General features: G+C 32.9%; 1 protein-coding gene across 1 annotated transcript in view; it reads right to left on the reverse strand.

The window, feature by feature from the left end:
* Positions 1 to 222: 222 nt before the first annotated feature.
* The window catches only part of CAPZA2 (capping actin protein of muscle Z-line subunit alpha 2), a 56,564-nt gene continuing 32,222 nt past the window's right edge, over positions 223 to 24,564 (reverse strand). The window contains exons 3-10 of the mRNA XM_055590304.1: positions 23,153 to 23,204; positions 17,436 to 17,499; positions 12,900 to 13,106; positions 11,377 to 11,456; positions 8,068 to 8,146; positions 5,458 to 5,529; positions 2,693 to 2,755; positions 223 to 1,753 (exon numbers count right to left, since the gene is read on the reverse strand). Of these exons, the coding sequence (XP_055446279.1) occupies positions 1,613 to 1,753; positions 2,693 to 2,755; positions 5,458 to 5,529; positions 8,068 to 8,146; positions 11,377 to 11,456; positions 12,900 to 13,106; positions 17,436 to 17,499; positions 23,153 to 23,204 (758 nt within the window). The 3' untranslated portion in view covers positions 223 to 1,612. The remainder of the gene's footprint in view (positions 1,754 to 2,692; positions 2,756 to 5,457; positions 5,530 to 8,067; positions 8,147 to 11,376; positions 11,457 to 12,899; positions 13,107 to 17,435; positions 17,500 to 23,152; positions 23,205 to 24,564) is intronic.

Raw genomic sequence — 24,564 nt, forward strand, 5'->3', positions numbered from 1 at the left:
TTAACCTTCAGTGCATGACAAACCCATGATAGCCCAGTTAACATAATTAAGCTAATCAATTAAAGATTCACCTAATGCTTAGTTCAGAATGATTATTAGACTTTTGAAAATGTGTTTTAAAAAAGGGAATAGATAATTAACACTAATAATTCATTTTCTTCTGGAACCTCAATATGAGAAAACTTGTATTTTAAAGCTAGAAAAAACGATATAACCAAAAGTGTCATAATTTTCTGTATGTTTATATTCTCAATGCTTTCAAAGCCCAACTGTGATTTTTTTAAAAAGAAATTAAACAACATGCTTTCATTGAGAGAATTTTTTAAATCTATACAAGTCAAGCTAATGAAATATTTTATTGTACATAATAAAAGTGGTGTTTTAAAAAAAAACATTTCCAGGCCCAGACATCCGCAGGAGTATGTGAGGAAAGGATTCCACTGGAGTATAATAAGCAATAACTGAATTGAATGAAACCACAAATCCACCCTCCCTATAGTAAATACTAACATTCACCACAGGCTTGAAATTCCTGTAGCATCAGTACATGTATTTTTTTAAATATTAAAAACATGCTTAGGAGGATGCACAGAAGGATGGGAAAATTCAGACTTCACTGCACACCATATGTATTCCCAGCTTCTCTAATTCACAACCAGTAAAGAATCACAAATATCCAAAGAAAGTATTTTAAAATAGTATATGATTCACTGGTAAGTGATTTTTATATTCAAATAAATAGGAAAATTTTCATTTTAATGTCACACTGAATTTCAGTACTTTTCACTCCAAGAAAAAAATAAACTGAGACATGGTCATGAGTTTAGGATTATATATATTACAATTTGCCTTATAATACATTTGTGGCTTTATGATAAAAATAACTCAGGGACATATGGAATCCAAGCTAATTTGCATAACTGTCACAAGAAAAAAAAAGCATTAAATGCATTTCTGAAATAAGAATTTTCATTTAATTCAGAATCTCAAAACAGCATTAGACCTTGGCCTTGTTTAAAAAAAGTTCAGTTAAACACTAAGCTAGCTAAATAACCGTCTTGAAGGTTTAAACACAATTGATAATAGAAAATGCTTTCCCTCTAATCTCAATCTTACATAAATGAAAGAGGTGAGGTGGGAAAGGTAGACAATTTCTTTAGCAGCATATATGGCTAAATCCATCAACCACCTTATACTAGAATGTCCATTATTGACCCCATTAAAAAGGACTGGGCAAAGAGCAACAGTTACCCACTTCATAGACCAAAAGACAACAACTTTAGGGTTACGGTAAGTAAAACATTTTTTGAAACACTTCAAAAACTTTTGACATTAAACTAGAGGAATCATGTCTTCATTGTAAGAAAGAAAGACACAACAGAAAGTAAAAGACATTTAAACTAAACTGATTTTCAGTTTTCTCTGAATAAAAGAAATTAAAAAAAATGGTTGATTAGCTAAGCTTTGTGCTCTAACCAAACTAATTAATTACAGTGATTTTAAATGGCAACAGCCCTCTGACTGGGTAGCTTGACAGTTTTGAATACTTTTGCAATGATTTTTTTTTTTTAACGCAAAGACACTAAAATGATCCGGTCATGCAATGTTCATCTTATGCATTCTGCATCTCTTTTCCAATCTTGTAACTAAGGATCTTGTTCCAATCAATCTTAGTGCGTGTAACTGGCAACTGCCGACGTAAGGCTTTGAAAGTAGTGTCTGACATCGTCTGGTAATTCTCACTGATGGCAGTCTAGGAAAAACAGCAGTTAAAAGTTTAAAGAAATAAAAGGAATAGAACAATGTATAAAACACATAGATATGTTAGGAAACACCTTTATTTAAGCAGCTTGTTTCATTGTTTTTAAAAAGTCAAGTAAAAATCCCAAAATGGTTTTAAAAGCTATTTAAAAGCAGCTAAAAGAAAGCTTATAATCATTTTGAATAATTAAATTTAATAAAATGAAATTATAAATTAGATTTATTTTCTGTGTGTTCTTGTTTTGGATCTAATTTATTATTTCTCTCAGAACAATTTCACAAATTACTATTTGCGAGGAGTGGAAACATGTCCAATACATAAATGCTTAAATTCAAAAATGCAATTTAGAAGCTGATAAAGAATGTATTATAAAAAGCAGAGTATAAAATGAACTATGATCTAAGCAGATCACATATAATCTAACTGTTCTGGGAAACACCTCCTATATTAGAATTTCTGCTGCTACTGCTAAGTCACCTCAGTTGTGTCTGACTATGTGCGACCCCATAGACTGCAGCCGAGCAGGCTGCCCTGTCCCTGGGATTCTCCAGGCAAGAACACTGGAGTGGGTTGCCATTTCCTTCTCCAATGCATGAAAGTGAAAAGTGAAAGTGAAGTCGCTCAGTCGTGTCCAACTCTTAGCGGCCCCATGGACTGTAGCCTACCAGGCTGCTCCGTCCATGGGATTTTCCTAGTCAGAAACAAAATAGCCATATAAAATCTTGGTCTACTTTGACCAGTACTCAGAAATTACAGTTGGCTAAAACTTAGTTTTTACTACATTTTCACAAGTCTGCTCTTGAATTAAAATGAAAAAAGACTATCTTATTATAGTGAAATGAAAAAGTTCAAGCTTATGACTGAAATTAAAATTTCAGTGCCAATATTTATAAGCAAACATAGATTATATAATATTTTTGAAACTCATACCTGGTATTCATTTTCTGCAGCCTCTACAATCTTTATAAATTCTTTTGCTGTTTGCACCTCATTCTGAATGAAAAACAAAATTGAAAGAAAATAAAATAGTAACTTAAAACTACATCACTATTACTTTTAAATAGGTATGTCAATAGATGTCTGGTTAATGATTTGTTACAATTTAAACACAGGTGGAAATTATGACAAAGGGAAAATACTATAAGATCAACTATTCTAAATTCCAGGGGAACTAGGCAAAAACGTTTTAAGTCTATATAATGAGTGTGTTTAGTGTTCCCTGGTTAAAGAAAGTGAAATCTTAGTAATATGTGATGAAAAATTCAATTATAATACTTACAAACATGTCAATAAATAATCGTTACAGATAAGTTAGTCACAGATTTCTAATTAATGACTGTATGCCAAATACTTACTGAACAATATTCACCACCATAATGATACATTTAAAAAATATTACCAATTAGAAAAAGCATATTTTAAAGTTCAAGGTGAATTTTTAGTGTTTAAATATTTTCTGGAAATTTTTTTAACATTTCAATATAATGTGTCCTTGCATTATTTCTAATAGTCAATGCTAATGGAAAGTGAGACTTTTTAAATAAATAAATGTTAACAAAATTATCTAATATCTTTATATATATTTATACAATGGGCACATTTTTTTCTATCCAAAAACAATAAAACAACAAATGAAAATCCTCTAAGATGAAGTGAAAAGGTAATTTCTAAAACAAGCAGCACAAACTGGCATACTAGTCAAGTTTAATTACTACAACCAGATCTTACACAACTCCAGTCTATAATTTTGCAGACAAATCTCTCTTAGGAATAATTTTTACTCAATGTCAAATTACTCAAAGAAGACAGTACTAAGTACCCTACTACAAAAGTAACTTTACATATATACTCATGACACAGAACTATACTAAGACTGCCTTATAGAAAATCAGACATCAGTAATGATCTTTCCTGGCAAATCTTGCAAGAATACTATTCAGTAAGAAATCAGAAATCACCTTAGTGCTAACGAAAAACTGAAAGAAACAAAAACAAAAGCAAAGAAAAAAGAAAGAAAACCCCCAAAGAAAATCCCACAGTTTTCATTTCTTTTCAGGTAGAATCTGGCCTAATACAGTCTCACATGTTTCTTAATACTAAATGCTTTCTTAAAATTAAACTTAAAAAAATTTGTAAATTTTTGAGTATTAGTAGTTGATGTTTATAATATACTAATGGTTTTAGGTATACAACACAAATGTTTATCAGAAATGTTATTATTAATGTATTATTAATACCCTTGGGAGAAAAAAATTCCACAAAGACATAGTTGTATCTGCAATGAAAAGAATGTGTGAAAGAACTTTGCAAGAAAAAAAAAGTTCAAAATTTCTAGAATTTGAAAGCTGAACTTTAGAAAAACTTCATTAAATCATAATCCAAATAGAGGGGAAAAAAATACAACAGGGCTTAAAAGTTAAGTACAGGATCACAGATCTTAGTTTAAGAGCTAAAACCAGATTTAGAAAAAAAAAAAAAAAAAAAAAGAGCTAAAACCATAAAATTCTTAGAAGAAAACACTGGAGTAAATCTTCATGATCCTGGGTTAGGTGATGGTTTCTATTAATATTCCAAAAGCACAAGTAACAAAAGAAAAACAAACTGAACCACATCAAAACCAGTTACTTCTGTTTTGCAAATGATACTACCAAGAAAGTGAAAAGACAGATAGAATTTGTATCTGTAAATCATATATCTGACACATGACTTGTATCAGGATATGTAAGCAACAATTACAACAACAAAAAAAATACAAATAACTAATCAAAAAATAGACAAAAGATCTGAAAAGACATTTTTTCAAAGAAGCTATTCAAATGACCAATAAATACACAAAAATAGGCCCAATATTATTATCCATCAGGAAAATATAAATAAAAATCACAATAAGGTACGATCCATACTAACTAGGATAGCTATATCAAAACAGACAAGTTTTGGTGAGGATGTGGAGAAACTACAACTGATAGGAAGTAAAACAGTTCAGCCACTTTGGAAGCAGGCTGGCAGTTCTTCAAATGGCTTGACCAACCTAAAGCCACCACCCAGTATATACTGAAGAGAAATTAAAACAATTTCTACACAAAAAATGGTACATGAAAGTTCATAGCACAAAAAGTGAAAAACAAAACACATGTCCATCAACTGATAAATATATAATAGTATATGGGTTATTATTTGGCAATAAAAAGGACAGAAATACTGACACATCTCTCACAGGGTGAACCTTAAAAATATCATGCTAGGTAAAAAAGCCTATCACAAAAAAACACATATTGTAGGATTCCATTTATATAAAATGTCCAGAATAGGAAAATCCATACAGTCAGAAAGTAGATTCATTGTGGTTTAGGGTTGAAAGGGGCTTGGGGGAAGGGCTGGTAGGAGGGAGGGTTTTTGGAGGATGAAAATGTTGTAAAAAGATTGTGGTGACTGTTGTATAACCCGGTTAATATACTACAAATAAATAAATTTTATACTTTAAATGGGTGAACTAAATGGTGAAATATATCTCTTTAAACAAAGCTGCTTAAAAAAAAGTTAGGTACCAATTTCCAAGTACTTACCATCTTTCCTCTATCTGAAAACACTTAAATCTGAAGCAGAAATACTACTTTAAATGTTAATTCCAAAACTGTTATGGTTTGATAGAAGTATTAGGTTGTTTAACTTTTACTTTGGAAATAATTACTTACAGACACTGTTAGGGAATCTTGTATATCTTTATGACTCACTAGTTGAACATTACCATCTTCATAATAATGAACCTATTAGAAAAAGAAATTACAGAGACCACATTTCAGGAGTTATCAAGATCCGCATGGCTTCAACAATCACACCAATGCAGATGACTACTGATTTCGGCTCTAACCCAGTCTTCTCTGCTGAGCTCTTGACCTTTTAAACTTCAGTGAGCATCTTACTGCCTTCAGGCTAGTGAGGAACTAGGCAGCAATTCCTGCAGTTACTCAGGCAAGCCCTCCACTGACTGGATTGCGGGACATTTTACCTCACAGATGCTCTACCAGTATCTAAACGCAAGATTTCCAAAATTGAACTCAAATGCTCTCTCCCAACACCAGTCATCTTCTTTGTATTTCCACTAAGGCAATGGCATCCCACTCCGGTACTCTTGCCTGGAAAATCCCATGGACGGAGGAGCCTGGTAGGCTGCAGTCCATGGGGTCGCTAAGAGTCGGACACGACTAAGCGACTTCACTTTTCACTTTCATGCATTGGAGAAGGCAATGGCAACCCGCTCCAGTGTTCTTGCCTGGAGAATCCCAGGGACAGTGGAGCCTAGTGGGCTGCCATCTATGGGGTTGCACAGAGTGGGACACGACTGAAGCGACTTAGCAGCAGCAGCAGCATTTAACTCCTCAAATCCAAAGACATGAATTTATTCAATAAACAGTAATTAAATATAGACGACTGCTACTACAGGAGGTTAGAGAAACATAAAGCTTTTTAAAAGACAATCCCTGACCTCATATTTCAACACAACACAGTAACAGGTATGTACAAAATACATTAGCAATACTCCAGACTCTCTCTGAAACTTAAAAAAGGACTTCAGAAAAGAGGTGACATTGTTTTGGGCTTTAGTAAAATGAGTATAATGGACTAGGGAAGATGAAGCAACTAAGCTTAGAGAAGAGTATACTTTAGAAAGGCCTACAGGTACCTAGGACTGGCATGTGTGAGTTTGAGGAGGCAGAGGAGTGGCTGATAGAATACACAGGTAGGGGACAAGTCAACGGTAGGCCTTGTATGCTATGCAGTATTGTCTGGAATATCTAATAAGTGAATGTACCACTAAAATGGTTTCAAGTGGCAAGTAACATATCCAGATTTAAAATTTTAAAAAATCATCTTTCTGATGGCAATGTAAAAAAATAGATTGTGTGCATTAATTGCTCAGTTGTGTCTGACTCTGCGACCCCATGGACTGCAGCCCGCCAAGCTCCTCTGTCCACGGCATTCTCCAGGCAAGACTACTGGAGTGGGTTGCCATTCCCTTCTCCAGGCGATCTTCCCAATCCAGGGATTGAACCCAGGTCTCCTGCATTGCAGGCAGATTCTTTACCACCTAAGCCACCAGAGCAGCTCTAAAATGGATTAGGAGATGACAAAGGCCCCAGCAAATCAACAAAACAATGTAAACATTATATGCTAGGCACCATGTTAAGTGCTGAAGATAGCACCAGACAATCCTTATTCTTAACAAGCTTTAGCCCAACAGGGGCACCATCTCAGAAATTATGCAGGTGAAAGCTACTGAGGTCTGACTGAAGGAAAGAATAATGTCAACAATAACAGGTAACATTCATTAACACTTTTATGTCTGGCTCTGTTCTAACCACTTTGCCCATATTAACTCAGTTTCAAACAACTGTATGAGCTATTTCATTATTGCTATTTTTCTTTCTTTCTTTTTTCTTAGCTGATGAGGAAATAAAAGCTTAAATGACTTCCTGATGTTACTCAACTGATAGAGCTGGGATTCAAACTCAGGCAATCTGGTTTCAGAATCCATGTTCATAACTTCTATTCTCTAGCCCTTAAGGGACAGTCACATCAAGACATAAATGTAACAGGACATAAGACTAGAAATAATATATTCTGGAGTCAAATGATAGAGCAGTGTGTTTCATCCAACTTTATTCCTTTATGGCTCTTAGCACAATACCTTTCATGATAGTTTCGTGATATAATAAATGTTACTGAATAAATAAGTGAACCAAGAAGAGACCAGTCAGTATTTCTCTGTAACTTATTTCATAATATTTATATTCAAATCCTCTTAGTTATCAGATTTCTTCTACATAAACATTTGAGCTTACATTGAGTCAGTTCTAGTGGGTTTCACATAAGCGAAATATGAGTACAGAAGATACTTAAGATATATGTAATGTACATGTATTAATATATATACTTATACATCTACACACACACATATATTAATATTATATTTCATGCAACCACCCCAATTTAAAAGAACAGCACAACTCAACTCAGAAGATGATTGGATGAACAAACTGTATGAACAGCAGACCAAATGATAGCATCTAATTTTAGCTATGTTTTTAGAATCTGTCAACTACCCCTGCAGATTTTTGATGACTAGGGAATGAACTGCAAAGTTATTTAAAAGATAAAATCAGCACTACTTTTTCCCCCCATTACCTCTCAACAAAGATCTGGGAAAGAAATAGCTACTGAGTACTATGAAAATATAAACATATGAATTAGTTGCTTCTCTGCTCAGAATCATCTAGACATCAGCAAACTAATTTATTTCATACCTGAATTTTCAAGATGCCAACCACCTGAGTGGTTGAAGGAGTGATTGTAAACTTCCACTCTGACCTCCAACGACCATTCCTTAAAAATAAAAACAGCAGCTGTAAATAAGGTAGGGAAAATAATTTGAATAAAATTTAAATTATTTAAATTCCAAACTTAAATTTACGCTACATAATGAGGGTGTGGGGGATGGATGATGTATATTCATTTTTTTAATCACTGAAATACTCAAAACAATCAAGAGGTTAAGTTTAGTTATGAGCTACATTTAATTTAATCTTCACCTTACTGATAAGGATCTACATAATGGATGTAATTTCAGAATTCTAAGGCTTAAAATACAGTTCAAAACTACATCAATTTTCTCAATTATGCCTTAATTAAGAAAAAACTGAATAAATATTCAGATTATCAAGGGCTTTCACAAGTTGACCATCCACGGAATGATACTAAGTAAAAGGACGGATGGCAGTACAACATTCTTAGGGAGATTTTGATATTTGGAAAGAGAAGGGTTATAAGCATCAGATTTTTTCTCTTTCCTAATTTTAGATTTAGTTTCCAAATAAAAGGTACAACATCGTCCTCCCAGATTTTCAAAATGATATTTGGTATAAAAATTGGTACAGATTAATGGTAGGAAACTGTGACATTACAAATAAGCAACAAGCATGTTATTTATTTTTGTCTCTCAGATAACGGATTTTATTTTTCCCTGACAGCTTTTTCATAGCAACTTCTTTGCTTTCAACTTCTATTTGCTCTTTGCATACTAAAGATGTATCCTGATATGTAAACTTATCAGTTTTTTTTTTTAAACAATATGTAAATAGTCACAGAGCTAATGGTTCACTATACTGGCTTTGCTACAGAATTATTTCTGGGTTCCCTTCAATAGTCTTGCAATCTGACCAATCACAAAAACCTACAGTATGATAGTACTCTCAAACCTAAATCAACACTTACTTGAGAAGTGCTATAATTAGAACAAAGCATATGTTCTACAAAATAAAAGAAAACTTTGTAACATGTTCTGATTTTGAGTGACTCAATTCAGTCATTTTGGACAAAGAACTTAGATCTATTCATTTTTATTTCACAATTCCAAAAGAGGTTATTCCTTTTATCTAGGTATTAGTATCAACAACTAGTGAGGTCTAAGCATACACAATTCTGATTTATAATAGCAATATGCACATATCACCACTGATTGTGAAAAGAAAAAAAAAAAAAAAAAAAGGAATTCCAAATCAAGCAATGGTACCACTTTGAGAGCTGTTTCAAAAGATCTTTCCAAAGGCATTACTATATAGTAACAGTATATTGCAATGTGTAGACAGTACCCTTTCATCAACGGAGTAAACAGTCAAGATTTCTTAGCCTTTGATTATAGTCTTCCCTTCTCTTCTATTAATGCTTTAATTACAAATGTGAATTTATTCAACAACCATTTATTAAGCCCCCAATACTGCTGGACGTCAGCAAAACAGTAAAGACCAAGAAAAGAATGTCTCTAGTGAAATCTAAGAAATGTCCATGACTAGAATCTTTTGATTTTTATTCTATCTGTATCTGAGGTGAACTGAAGTAACTTCATTGTACCAAAATATTTAGATTTTAGCGAGGATATTGCGATTTGTGATGTCTAATACTTTGGAATGTCATATAAAATTATCTTTTCCAAAATGTGGAAGTGATTTTAGCTTCAATAATATAATGTTCACAGCAGTTTAGAAAACAATTTAGATATGTGAAGTGAAACATATACGCTGACACAAACTGTATTTCTGAAAACAGTAAATTTACTATATTTATAAACTAGTAACTTTACTATAACATCTCTCAATATATTTTAAACTAAAACTGAGTAATGAGTCCAAATCTCAACAAGATTGATTTCATTATAAGTATCCTGGCACAAACAGCATAAATTAACAGCGATTTTGTGAAGATTTATTTCTTAAGATACTGGTAAATCAATGTGACAAGTTTTTAGGCCTAAAATGGACAAAATACATTTATATTAAGGCCATACAAGTAAGTTAATACAACAGAACTTTTAGGAAACTTCAGCTTGTCAAGAAGGAATATATCTACAAATTGAATGGATTTTCCTTTTAGTGATAAGGGATCTGCTTTCCTCCAAATGTTCCTGTAACCTTACATTTATTTCTGTGATGGTTAAGCAGTAGAGCAACCTTGGACCATAGATAAAACTAGTCCACAGGGGTTACTGATACATGCTATTTAACACACCACTAACCAACTCAGCTAACAAGTCAAAGACTAAAATATTTCAGGTAAACATTATAACCATACTTACTCTGAAGGGCTTAGCATGTAGTATCAAAAAATGGGGATAAAAGTAAAGATTTCATTCAATTCTGAACTTACAAAGTCTTGGAGAGCCACAGAATTTTATAATAGGAGAGATCTCAGAAATAGGATTGTCTAAGAATAAAAAGGCCCAACAACTTGATTAATAAAGGTCTAATATGAATAGGACTTTCTGGTGGCTCAGACGGTAAAGCGTCTGCCGATAATGCAGGAGACCCAGGTTTGATCCCTGGGTTGGGAAGATCCTCTGAAGAAGGAAATGGCAACACACACCAGTATTCTTGCCTGGGAAATCTTATGGACGGAGGTGCCTGGTAGGCTACAGTCCATGGAGTCGCAAAGAATCGGACATGACTGAGTAACTTCACTTTCACTTTCAAGATGAGCAGGGAAAACCAGTATTTTGGAGAGCTGGACTTTTACAAGGCATAATCAAATGATTTGTACAAAAATTATAAGGCATGATTGTAATTTGCCTCACTGTACAAAACATGTCATTATTTCCTCATATTGGCCAACCAGACATAAAGCAATCTATATGAAAACATCTACTTCAGAGTTATTAAAGTTCACACACAAAAATGATCATCCTTCATTTTATTAAGTATCTCTGTCTTCTTCCCCAATGTTAAGTCTCATTCAGGAACAACCCCTTCTCAGAATGAACATATGGGTCTGCCAACTGGTCTGCTCATAGGCACACATGTTCCCTTAGAATGCTGCTTGCTAGTCTAAAAAATACTCCTCCCTCTCCCACCTTTTTTTCACTGAGTGTCAACAGATTTACTGCTACCTTTAAATGATTGGGTGGATTATAGAGCAGGTATTTCTCTCATATAAAAAGGCTGAAGTTTCATACTGTACTGTTCTTAGTCAATCATACACAAACAAGGTATAGGCCCAATCAGTAAAGCAAGAACTACAAAGAATGTAAGCAGTGTCATAATTCCCCCAAACAAAATTTAACTTACCAAAAGTTTTTTGCTTGAAACTGATGGCTTTCTATGCATGCAATAATGGTTTGCTGTCCATCTATTTTTTTACCATATACCTTATTGGTAAAGAAAATAAACACAAGAGTGAATTTAGGGCCACAGAATGTCCAATTTTAAATATCTACAAAATATTGAAAATTGTATAGAATTGTGGCAAGAACTATAAAAGAATACAAAGTAGGTCATCACTCCAATATAGTAGCTAGGAAAACAAGTACTTATACATCGAATCACAGATTCTTAGTGAATCATAAAATAGTTCACAATTGATGAAGTACAACTTATTGGGAAAAAACTAACTGTACTCTCATATGTTCAAAAACATTTCACAATCTCGGGGTTGTCATTTCTCTAGACATTTAAAATAAAAAAGTACTGAAACAGAAGTGAGAAAAGTTACTTTACTTATAACTGAGAAAGTTCACTAAGAGAATGCCTGTAATGGGTTGATGTTTTAATATTTCATCTCTTGCCAACTGTTTTAAAAGTAATGAATAATTTGTGTCTTTCAATCCCCTGGGGACAAGTGAGACCTCTTAACCATACTACCTTATCCTTGAGTTATTCTTCCAAAAGAATCCTAGTCAACACGCTTATAACTGAAAGAACCTGTGGTATTTCAGGTCATGGTGCTATACTTTTCAAATAATTACTGAGACTTAGATACTTAAGAGAACCATATGAATTTCTGTCCTAACCAGGCATCTTCTAAGAGTGAATGGGGTGCCTATTGTTAAAATAACAAAGTTGGGACAGAAGGTATAAACCAAGATGTATAGTCTTCTTAGATTGGTAGGCAGAGGCCAGGTTCACAGAGCCTTGAAAGACATGTCCAGAAGTCTGGACTCTTTCCGAAGTGCAATGCAAAATCCTTGAAGAATTTTAAGCAGGAGATTTTTATAATTTGATTTGCATTTCAGAAGATCACTGGTTATGGAGAAGATCACGGAAGCACAAATGTAGGGGACTAAAAAGAATACTAGGTACAATTTTATGAAAGAAAAAAAAAGTATTTCTACTTTCTATCATATTTTATCCTGAAAATAAAAACTAGGTTAAATCTATGAAAAAAAAAAACACATTAAAAATATAAGAAATTTGGTTATAAAGCACACAAGGAGAAGATTTCACTTCCAGTAATTTTATTTGTTTAAGATCTTGTAATTTAATGAAAAGAAGTCTGCTGTAAACTGATGGAGATGAGTCATGAACATGAGATTAAAGAATCTCAGCATATCATGTTCCTCTAACCAACGTATGAGAATTACTACTTGGATTTAATTCAAGGTACAACCATGTTCCCATTTTTAATGATTACAATAGATTTACTATTTAAAGTTTCTTTAAAAAACTAGTAAACATTCTCAGAAGTATTTACTTCAAAAAAATATTGTTACTAAATGTCTCTTCTGTAAGTTACTATAAATTTCAAGATATTACAAAAACACTTGTCATATTTACACAGGACAAAAGAGAAAAGTGCACACTGGATGACTCACAGTGCAGACGCCATTCGGATAATGTTCTTTTACATAAGCTCGTAGGGCAGTTTCTACTGAAGTTCTCCATGATTCAATTGCATTTTCTGCTTCATATGGTCTTGGATCAGTTGCTTCCTTTCTTAAGTGATCAAATTTGAAAGAGATTCTGTTTTTTGGATCCAAAAACTTTCCATTTCCCAGGTCACCATGTTCTGTTATCAGTACCTTCGATGATGCAAAGAATTTTGGGGAAAAAAAAAATTTTTTTTTTTAAATAGTATTTAAATACTGTCATACTAATATACATTCCTTAAGCTTTTTCTTTAAAACTATAAAATAATTCTACTCTAAGCAATTGACCTAACCATATGGCATAACTAAAATACTTCAAATAATTAGACTATAAAGATAGTGAGGGTGGTCTTATTCAGTTTACATCAGTGGATCTCATTTTCTCCCAGTATAACACCCAGCTACCCAGCTGGGGGAAAAACTTCATCTTCTAACATCCTGCTGGAGTCAGGTTTGGTTTGGTTTTGGAGACCTATGAACAGGTTACTATTATTATTATCAGTCTCCAGTTCCTCAAAACTAAGGAAATGGTAATAACCTTTAATGAGGCTACAAAGGAATGATTTTAATCCAGTTAGAATTCTCTTCAGTGTCCTACATTACTCCTGGGGCCACAATTTCACCTACTGTTAAGTGCCTGCTGCTTGTTTTTAGTAAGCTAATCATGACAGTTGTTTTCAATTGACTTGTGAATTAAAAAAGAAAAGTAATTTCTTCATTTATGTATACATTTCTTCATATATGCATAAATTTGATATTTTATACTTTGTTTTTAAAAATTTCACTTTCTTTCCCATGCAACTCTCCCAGTATTTGACTCCATACCTATATCAGGACTCCCCCATCCCTCTGAAGTAAATTATGCAAACATAGGAGGTACCCTTTTAAATTTTTTCTAGTCATGTTATTCTACAGATACACATAAATACATACATAGAGGGGTTTTATTTGGTCACTGTTCTTTGAAAATGGAATGAAAATGCACACATACTTTTCTGCATGGGGTTCTTTTCAACATCAATGCCTTATAGAAATCCTTCAAAGTCAACTGGTAAACTGCTCACCATTCTTTTAAATGGTTGCATACTATCCCTTGATATGGATACAACATAATTTATTCTGCCATTTCACTATGCTGGACCATCTTTTTATTTCCAGGTTTTCTTTTTTGGGGGGAGGATCAAGCACATTAAAAATGTTGAAGTATTATAGTATATATATTCTAACATGCTAATGTTTCTATTTCCACTGGATGCTTCTGTTTCTCTTAGATTCTTAGCAGTGAGAACAGTAGGTAGAGTTTGTATATTTTTAATTTTTAACACATAATTATATTGCTTTCTGAAAATGGCTGTGATAATCTACATTTCTAAGAACAATAAATGAGATGTTTCCCCTTCATATTATCACCATCAACAAGCACAGAGTTCTTATCTTCAGTCTGATGAGCATAAAATATATCTCATTACTTTAATTATATTTCTCTGGCTAAGTCTAAATATCTCCAAGTTTGTGGACCAATTTTTCTTCCGTCGAATACCTTTTAATATTTTTCATCTGAGTGGGTTTTTCTTATTAACTTGTAAGTTTCTTTTATTTACAGTGATTTGTTTTATTCTACAGTTAAAATAATTGATATGCAGCAAAATGCCCATCTTTTCTTTTACAGTTTCTGGGTTTCCAGTCTTAAGATGGTTTCCCTTGCCCTTAAACTACACATGTACATGCTTTTCTCCAAAAATTCTAGTCATTTTACAAATTTTTAATCCACTTGATGTTCATTTGTATACATTGTATGTGACAGAGGACTGGCTTAACTACATGGTATACATAGTTGATAGAAATCAGTTGTACCAAATACCCTTTATTATATACCTGTCCAAATTATAACCTTGTCATGTATAAAAATATTCATATAATTCTGAACTTGATACGCTGCTCTCCTGAACTGTTTGTCTGCACAATATCACTCTGATACGACTTTACACTGGCTGTAAAGCATTTTCTGCTATCAAACGATACAACTGTCTCTCGCCACTTTAAAAAACATTTTTCTAAGTGTTTTTTAAAGCATGGTTTTCATATAAAGTTTGTGAAAATTTTGACCAATGAAAAAAACTATCAGGATTCGAATCAAATTGCATTAAATTCATATTTTAGTTTTTATATAATTTAACTTTCTACTTTAAAATGGAATTCACTATGCTTTTCCATTTGCTCAGAAACTATTTTATGTTTTTCAAGAAGATATCCATCACTTTCTTCGCAATCCCATGCACTTCCTGTTAAGGTTTATGTTCAGTATTTGTTGTTTGGTCACTAAGTCATGTCTGACTCTTTGCAACCCCATGGACTGTAGCCCACAAGGCCTCTCTATCCATGGGACTCCCCAGTCAAGAATACTGGAGTGGGTTATTTCCTCCTCCAGGGGATCTTCCCAACTCAGGGATCAAACCCATGTCTCCTGAATTGGTAGGAAGATTCTTTACTGCTCAGCCACCAGTGAAGCCCCGTGTTCAGTCTTACCACTATTTAAAATGAAACCTCTCCCCCTTCAATTATTTCTAGTGTAAAGTCCCTACTTGCCACAATAGAGGAAAGTTAATGCATTTTATATACTTACCTTAAATTCAGCCATCTCACAAAATTCTTTTAAGTCTAATAGGTTCTTTTGGTTGGGAGGTTAATTTATGGGAGTTTCTCACTACTTCTAAATACAAAAATCATGTCACCTAAGAGTTCTCTCTGCTTCAAAAGCTTTAAGAGTTCTCATTCTCTTGTCTTATTTGCGACCCTCCCATTTATGATACATAATGGTGGTAACAAGTTGACATATCTAGATAGTTTTCTATTTTAACTAAAATCACATTAGTGTTTGTAATTTACTACCGTTTTTTGTTAAACAGTCTATTATATTTAAGAGGTTCTCTTCTACCTCTGTTTTACATAGGGTTTTTGTAATGAGGATTAGCTGCTGGATTTTTCAAACCCCTTTTCACCGTCCTTTGATATATCATAAGACTTGTTGGCTAATTGATAGAGCCATATATTGTCTTGGAACCACTCCTACTTTTCATAATAAATTCCATTTCGTCTTGGCATATCATTCTTCTGATATACTTCTGGATTCTATTTGTCAATATTTAAAAAGTTCTGAAATCTACAGTCATATGAGAGATTAGTGTAGTGTGCTTTTTTGTTTTATATTTATTAGGTTTAAATATTAAAATTATGATAGGTTCATAAAATGAATTTGAGAGCTACCCAACATTTTAAAAATATGCACTCCCTGGATCTAGCAAATCTTTTAGGGATTTACCTTAACAAAATGATGGTCCGTGTGCTCAGAGGTATAATGAGGTTCAGCACAGTACTGTTTATAACAGTTAAAAAAAAAGCGAACCCAAAATCTCCCAAGGGGAAAAAAAAATTAACAGCTTTATAAAATGAAACCCACTATAAGCCTCTTATACACGTGTGTATTTACACACATGCATAAATCTATTTGTCTTCCTATCTACCTATCCAGATTTACTTTTTCCCTTCAGTTATAAGTCATCTTCTGTTTAGTTTCTCTTTTTTCCCTGTAACTACATAACTAGGGGACCACATATTACATAATGCCAAATGCAAGCTTTAATTAGCCACTGAGACTGTTACTACTTTCTGTTGTGTTTTATCTATGAGCTCCTTCTTCTTATCTTTTATATAAATTGTGCCTTATATAAGCATAATATGAATACAACTACTGTTCAATTGACTTCCCTGGTGGCTCAGACGGTAAAGCGTTTGTCTACAATGCAGGAGACCTGGGTTCGATCCCTGGGTCGGGAAGATCCCCTGGAGAAGGAAATGGCAATCCACTCCAGTACTATTGCCTGGAAATCCCATGGACAGGGGAGCCTGGTAGGCTACAGTCCATGGGGTCGCAAAGAGTCGGACACGACTGAGCAGCTTCACTTTCACTGTTCAATTATTAGTAACTTCAAACCAAAAAATGAAAAATAAGAATGCTAGTGACTTTTTGTGGCTCTTCTTTGCTTAGAGATTCCAACTTGCACTTTGGAAAGAAAGGATTTAATAATTACTAAATACTAAGTTACTCACATGAACAACTGCAGAATTCCAGAATAACCAAATTATGACATAAGTCTTACTAATATATATTCTAGATTTTGGATTAACATAGGATTGATTTTTCCCATATAAAAAACAGTAAGGTAGATTTAAAGCAATTATCTTGTAAAAGCTTAAAATAATTACATTTGAGTATTTCTAAAAGGGACTTTTTGCTAACAGCATTATTGGTCTCAACAAAAGAAACTACAGTTTCAATTATTTTGCCCCTAATTGGCTATGGTTAAAATAAACACTTAAAAAAATTTTTTTAAACATACCACTTTACAATTCTTGCAGGATACATTAACCATTATAAGTGAAATAAAGAATAGCAGATCCTGTGTTTTTATGAAATGTACATACCTGATCTTCATAACCTTCAATTTTTACTGGGGTAAACTGGTCCAAGTTATATTGTGCAAATGCACTAAAAAAGAAAAAAGTCGGTTATTTAAAATTATGTATTTAATGCTCTTAAAAAAATCACAAACAATTCACTTGTCAATAAAAGTCTCCTGCACTGCACATGACAAGTTAAGTAAAACTGTAATTCTCCACTATTGATCTTATATTAGGTATATATTATATAGATATGGCTTTATAAAAACTGATGAATGACATCCAGCTTTCAATATTTAGCTAGTATAGGCCTCACTTATCACATCCACAAAAAGAGGGGTTTGAACGACTTCCAAAGTTCCTTCTAGTTCAGAAAACACTCCATTTACCCACTCATCATCCATGCAAATATTTAGGTGTTAAGCACTTTGTTAGACACACTGAAACCAATAATTTCTCTGCCCCTACAGCCCAATCACCCATTTCTAAGTCACCTGTTGCTGTAGTTAAGGTATTTTTATGCCCTTTACTATGAGTCACTCACATCTTTTACTTTTTACCATGTATTTTCACTAATTTCTTTTATCTATTATTCAAATTCTGTTCATTATTTAAACGCAGCTCAAAAATCATCTCTCTAAATAGAAATTTTAAATGTCTTCCTTTGGGCTCCAATAGGCCTCTATACTTTCTTCAGTTGGCTAGAAACTGAACATGTCTGATTCCCCACTGGGAAGTCCCTAAGAGGTTTATTTGTCTCATCATCACAGTAAAGTCTGGTATTCACACATCTGTTAGATAAAAGGCTATTTCTGGATATTTCAAAGTTTTCTAGATTTAGGAGTACCAAGTCTTAAGTATGTCTAATTTTACTATGAAATATACTGAATTTATGCCTTTTAGCAAAGATGTCCAATTAAAACCACTTTTTAAGAAAACCCATGTTTTTTCCCCCTTACAAAAAGACAGAAATTTATCAAAACTAAATTAAAAAAAAATTAAAAGAGTTAAAGCAATAGGAAAAAGGCAGAAGGTGGAAAAGAAGTACAGAGAAAAAGATTGCTTATATTAAAGAAATTCAATATCAAAAAATGAAATTGAAGCAGCAACAGGACTATGGCTATGCACTTACTCTGATCAAACTGCTGCTAGGCTACATTCTAAATGTTTTTATAATGCTTTCCAAACTTATGTTATATAGCTCTGGACAGTCTCAAGGACAGGTGATACCATTAACTTTTGAGGATGAAACCAGGTTTGGAGATACTTCAAAAGTAATTCAGAATCAAGGGAACAATGAGGTGGGGGTAACACGATATTTGTTGGAAAATTTTTTCATAGGACAGTATACATCAGAGTAATATAGTTCTAAAGTCAATCAATGATTTAAGGTGTATTTCTGTACTTTACAGATAACCTCAGAAATCTGCAAAATGAATTTGAATAAAGAGCTTTGAGAAATTCTGTACAAAGATTACAAATGAAGTCAACAAAAAGAATCAATACTTTCTCTCCTTATTCATCTAGTTAGCAATCATTTACTGCAACTATAACCACACACAAGAAAAACTGACGTTTCTACTCAAAGTTTTGATGTTTTTTGAAGTCATAAACATCTTGTTTTTATCACTAGGTACTGATTTCCTCAAAGACTAATCTTAAAAAATTCGAGTATCAGGCATTTAATGTATATACCTCTTAAAACATGGACCAGGACATCCTGTCCCTGAAATTTGGTTTATAACAGAAGAGAAATATAGCTCACATTCCAAGGAAATTCAATTTATTTAAAAGTAACAAACATCAGATAAATACTCCTTTGGATAAATAAAATTTCAATACTTTCATCATACTTTATTCAAATGTATGACTATTTCATACCACTTATATAATTATGAATATTTTTGTGACCTTCATTAAACTTTATTCTGCACAGGAAAAACTTCTTTCAACAAATCAAGTTTCTTATTTCCTTAACTTAAAAAAAATTCACTAATTTTTGCACCTACATTAAACAACCCACATTTATTTACCACAGAAAACTCAAGAGGAAACAATTACTCTGAAAAGTACTATTGTTAAAAGGTCATGAACAATGTACATTTCCTTTACTTTTTTAAGACTTTTGTCAACATGCTATATGCTATAAGAAAGAAAATAAATTTTACTTGGATATATAATTTAAAAGGTTTAAAGAACTTAGGAATAAGAGGCCATTCACTCAGAAACTAATAACTGAAGTCAAAGATATCAAGTAAACTGATTTCTATTAAGCACATCAATTAACAGGGGTGGAAGCAACCCAAATGTCCACTGATAGGTGAATGGAAAAACAAAATGTTTATCCATTTTTTTTATCTACAAAACACACACACAGCAAGTGTTAAAAAGGAAGGAAGTTTTAACATGTTCCAACACAGGAGAACTTTGAAGACATTCTGTTAACTAGAATAAACCAGTTACAAAAGGACAAATACTGTATGATTCCAGTTATAAGAGGTATCTGGGGAAGTCAAATTCATACAGAAAATAGAATATAATTCTCAGGGGCTAAGAGGAGGGGAGAATGGGAAATTGTAGAGTTTCAATTTGAGAAAATTTTAAAAAAGTTCTGGAAATGGATGGTGGTGATGGTTATACAAAATGTGTATGTACTTAATGCCAAAGAACTGTGTGCTTAAAAAACATTAAAAAGTTAAAACTTTATATTAGGTATATTTTTCCCACAATAAAAAATAATATATAAACATTGCTATTAAAAGATAACAGGGCATAAAAGACCCCTAACAGCTAGTACAATCTTGAGAATGAAGAACAGAGCTGGAAGAATCATGCTTTCATATTTCAGAGTTATACAACCGGGTTGGTCAAAAGGTTTGTTTGGGTTTTTCCATAAGATGTTAAGGAAAAACACAAATGAACCTTTGGGCCAATCTAATTCAAAGCTACAGTAATCAAAACAGTATGGTGCTGACACAAAAACAGACATACAGATCAATGGAACAGAGTAGAGAACCCAGAAATAAATCCACATACTTATGTTCAATTAATCCATGACAAAAAAGGCAAGAAATTCAATGAAGAAAAGACAGTCTCTTCAGCAAGTGGTGTGGGAAAACTGGACAGTGACATGGAAAACAATAAAATCTGAACATTCTCTAATACCATATATGAAAATAAACTCTAAAGCCCCAACTGTAAGACTGGAAATCATAAAACGCCTAGAGGAAAACATAGACAACACTCTGATATACATCGCAACTAGTTTTCGATCCATCTCCTCAAGCAAAGTAAATAAAACGAACCTAATTAAACTTAAAACCTTTTGCACAGCACAGGAAACCATCACCAAAACAAAAAGACAAAATAATGAACAGGAAAAAATATTTGCAAATGATATATAACTGATAAGGAATTAATATCCAGAATATATAAAAAGTTGATACAAATCACAATTAAAAAAAACAAACCACCTGATTAAAAAATAGGCAGAAGAACTGAATAGACCTTCTTCCAAAGAGGACATACAGATGATCAACAGACAAATGAAAAAATGTTCAACATTACTAATCATTAGGGAAATGTAAATCAAAACCAAAGTGAGATATCACTTCACACCTGTCAGAACGGCTAGTATCCAAAAGAACATAAATAACAAATGCTAGAAAGGATGTGGAGAAAAGGGAACCCCCCTACACTGTTGGTGGGAGTGTAAATCGGTGTAACCACCGTGAAGAACAATATGGAGCTTTCTCAAAAAACTAAAAACAGAACTGCTTTATGACCCAGCAATTCCAGTCCTTCGTTTATATTGGAAGAAAACGAAAAAACTACTTCAAAAGGATACCTGCACCTCAATGTTCATAGCAGAATTATTTACAATTGCCAAGATATGGAAGCAACCTAAGTGTCCACCAACAGATGAATGGATAAAGAAGTAGGTAAATATGTACTATGGGATACTACACAGCCATAAAAAATACTGAATTTTTGCCACTTGCAACAACATTGGTGGACATGGAGAGCATTTATGTTAAGTGAAATAAGTCAGAGGGAGACAAATATTGTATGGTATCACTTATATGTATAATCTAAAAATAGGACAAACTAGTGAATATAACAAAAAAGAAACAGACTCACATATATGGAGAACAAACTAGTGGTTATCAGTGGGGAGACTGAAAGGGGGTAGGGCAAGAAAAGGGCAGGGGATTAAGAGGCACAAACTGTTATGTATAAAATAAATAAGCTACAAAGATGTATTGTACATACAAGGATGTATTGTACAACAGGGAATATAGTCAGCATTTTGTAGTAATCACTCATGGACTATAGTTTTAAAAAGCTGTGAATTATTATGCTGTACACCTATAACATATGTAATATTATATATCAACTATACTTCAATTTAAAAAGTGGGGAAAAGATAATAGGAATTTAAATCAGAAATATCTAGAAGTCTGTTGAACCTCCACCTTCATTAGAATTAACTCTAAAAAGCAAATTTATTTGATAAAGCCTTCAAACATTACAAAAAAAAAAATTAGAGCAAAATTTCCCCATTAGTCAAGATTTCACATTCTGGTAGTATTCTAAGATGAAAGTAGGTGGCTGTATGGATACTGAACACTTTGGAAGGCATCTTAAAGTTTAATTTCATCATTTTCAAATGAGTAAAGAAGTTAGTTAAAATATGGGTCCACAGGCCTTATTCAAGAAAGTGAGAGAAGAAAAGAAAACAAATTATCTCTCTGAAATCTTAAGATAGTTGTGACAAGTCATGATTGTGGTCATTGGTCCAAAGATGACATACTAAGATTTAGAACTGCTTAGTGATTCTTTGGGAGAAGGCAATGGCACCCTACTCCAGTACTCTTGCCTGGAGAATCCCATGGATGGAGGAGCCTGGTGGGCTGCAGTCCATGGGGTTGCGAAGAGTCGGACATGACTGAGCGTCTTCACTTTCACTTTTCACTTTCATGCATTGGAGAAGGAAATGGCAACCCACTCCACTGTTCTTGCCTGGAGAATCCCAGGGTCGGGGGAGCCTGGTGGGCTGCTGTCAGTGGGGTCGCACAGAGTCGGACACGACTGAAGCGACTTACCAGCAGCAGCAGCAGTGATTCTTTGAATCACTCACAAGTCTAGTAAACACTTATTAAGTAAGCATTTGTCAGGTACTGTGTTAGGTATTTATGGACAAATAAGTTCCTAACCCTCAAAAATCTAGTTTTTAAATTGGAGTACAGTTGATCTGTAATATTTCAGGTGTACAGCAAAGTGATTCAGTAATACAAACATATACACTCTTTTTCAGATTCTTTCCCACTACAGGTTATGACAAGATATTGACTATAGATCCCTGTGCTATATAGTAGTCGGTCCTTCTCAAATATCTATTAGGATCAAGCATTTAATAAAAAGTTAAGCTTGCATAAAATTGAAAGTATCGTAATTTCAAAAATCAAAGTTTCTAAAATAATTTTATCCAACTGTACAAATGTCAAAATGTAGTATTAAGTATTGGTATTAAGTATATAAGTCACACACAATGAATACAGAGTTTCATGTATAAGTCGTGTCTCTATATTCCTCTGTGATCAAAATATTTCTCTTCTAATCTAGTACATATATATGAACTTGATGTACATGTATCTGTTTCATGGATTAGTACCTAAAAATCCCTTTAAAAGTTTTTCCCATGTCACTTTAATTATGTTAATATAATACATAATACTTACTGGGCTGCTCCTTCCCTGAGAAGATTATCATTATTAAGTAGTAACCGAACATCTGCAAAACAAACATTATGTTTTCAGTATTACTATTTTCCTATACTTGAAATTTCTATGGATTGAATTTATTTTAGTCATGTATTAGCCTCCTAAACACCCCCCAAAATATGTACAGAAGATAAAAATATTACTGTGATGACCAAAATAACCACGGAAACACTTCATGGTATTAATAAGAAAAGAAAAGATTTTGGAAAGGAAATAGGAGATGGAATGAAAAAAAATGTGTTATTTCAAATGCAGGCAGACTGAGACTGTAACCAGCTATACCTGTAACTTTCTTCTCTGTGTCTCCAAAGAATAAAGTGAAGATAAGCTACACCAAAGAGATGATGTGAACAGATGTGCACAAGATTGAGGACTATGCCTCTCAGTGTGACAATACTATCATGAATCTCAAACGAATCTGCTTTATGGAAAAAGTGATTAAAACAAGAAACAGCTTGTGAACACAGTACAGATGTAGGCATTTTGTTTCTCAGACATCTCATGTTCAACAACAGATGAATGTGTTTAGTGGGATATGGATAACTACTTTACTTGAGTAATCTCATTTTGTTTGTTGGTTCTTAACTTTGTCCTAATTTTAGACTCAACTATGCAGATATGTATCTATTAATCATTAAAAAAAAACTAAAACTAAAACTTTTAGTTGGGAAAAAAAAAAATCACAAAATTTCACCAGAAACCAAACAAAATTCTACTCTAGTCTTGGTATATTTTCTTTCATTATTTTCCCTACACACTTGGCTATTGTACATAATTGCTATCATAAAATATACATATAACAAAGTATCCTAATTTTTTCATTAAATGAAAATAACACAAATAACTTAAGAAATTAAGTGTTAAATACAACAAAGACAATAGTTCTTATAAATAGTGTAAAATTGGGCTTCTAGTAGATATAATGTAGATATGCATTCATCAACATGGAAATAAATATACAATAAACAGGAAGGAGAAAACTCATCATGTATAGTACTACACTTATGTAATGTTATATACATGAGTATGAACTGAGAAACATTTTAAGTATTTTATTCAAACAGTGAAGAAGAGAGGGTAGAATTCTGTGTGATTCTAGATTCTCTTCTGCACTTTAGAAATTTTAGAATGACTACGAATCAATAAAAATATAAAGTTATTCCAAAGGAAAAAATATTGCCTATTTACATACCTCTTTTCAGCAGTAGGTCACAATTAAAAAAAAAAAAAAATCTCTTTGACTAACCACTAATATAAATCCAATTTAATTTCTAAATTAACTGATTTTAAACAATGGAAGCTTCTGCCTAAAAAACTAAAACAAAGATATTCACAAAGTAAACTGGCAATTCTACTTGACACATATGATT

Source organism: Bubalus kerabau, chromosome 8, assembly GCF_029407905.1.
Source record: "Bubalus kerabau isolate K-KA32 ecotype Philippines breed swamp buffalo chromosome 8, PCC_UOA_SB_1v2, whole genome shotgun sequence".
Classification (NCBI taxonomy): domain Eukaryota; kingdom Metazoa; phylum Chordata; class Mammalia; order Artiodactyla; family Bovidae; genus Bubalus; species Bubalus kerabau.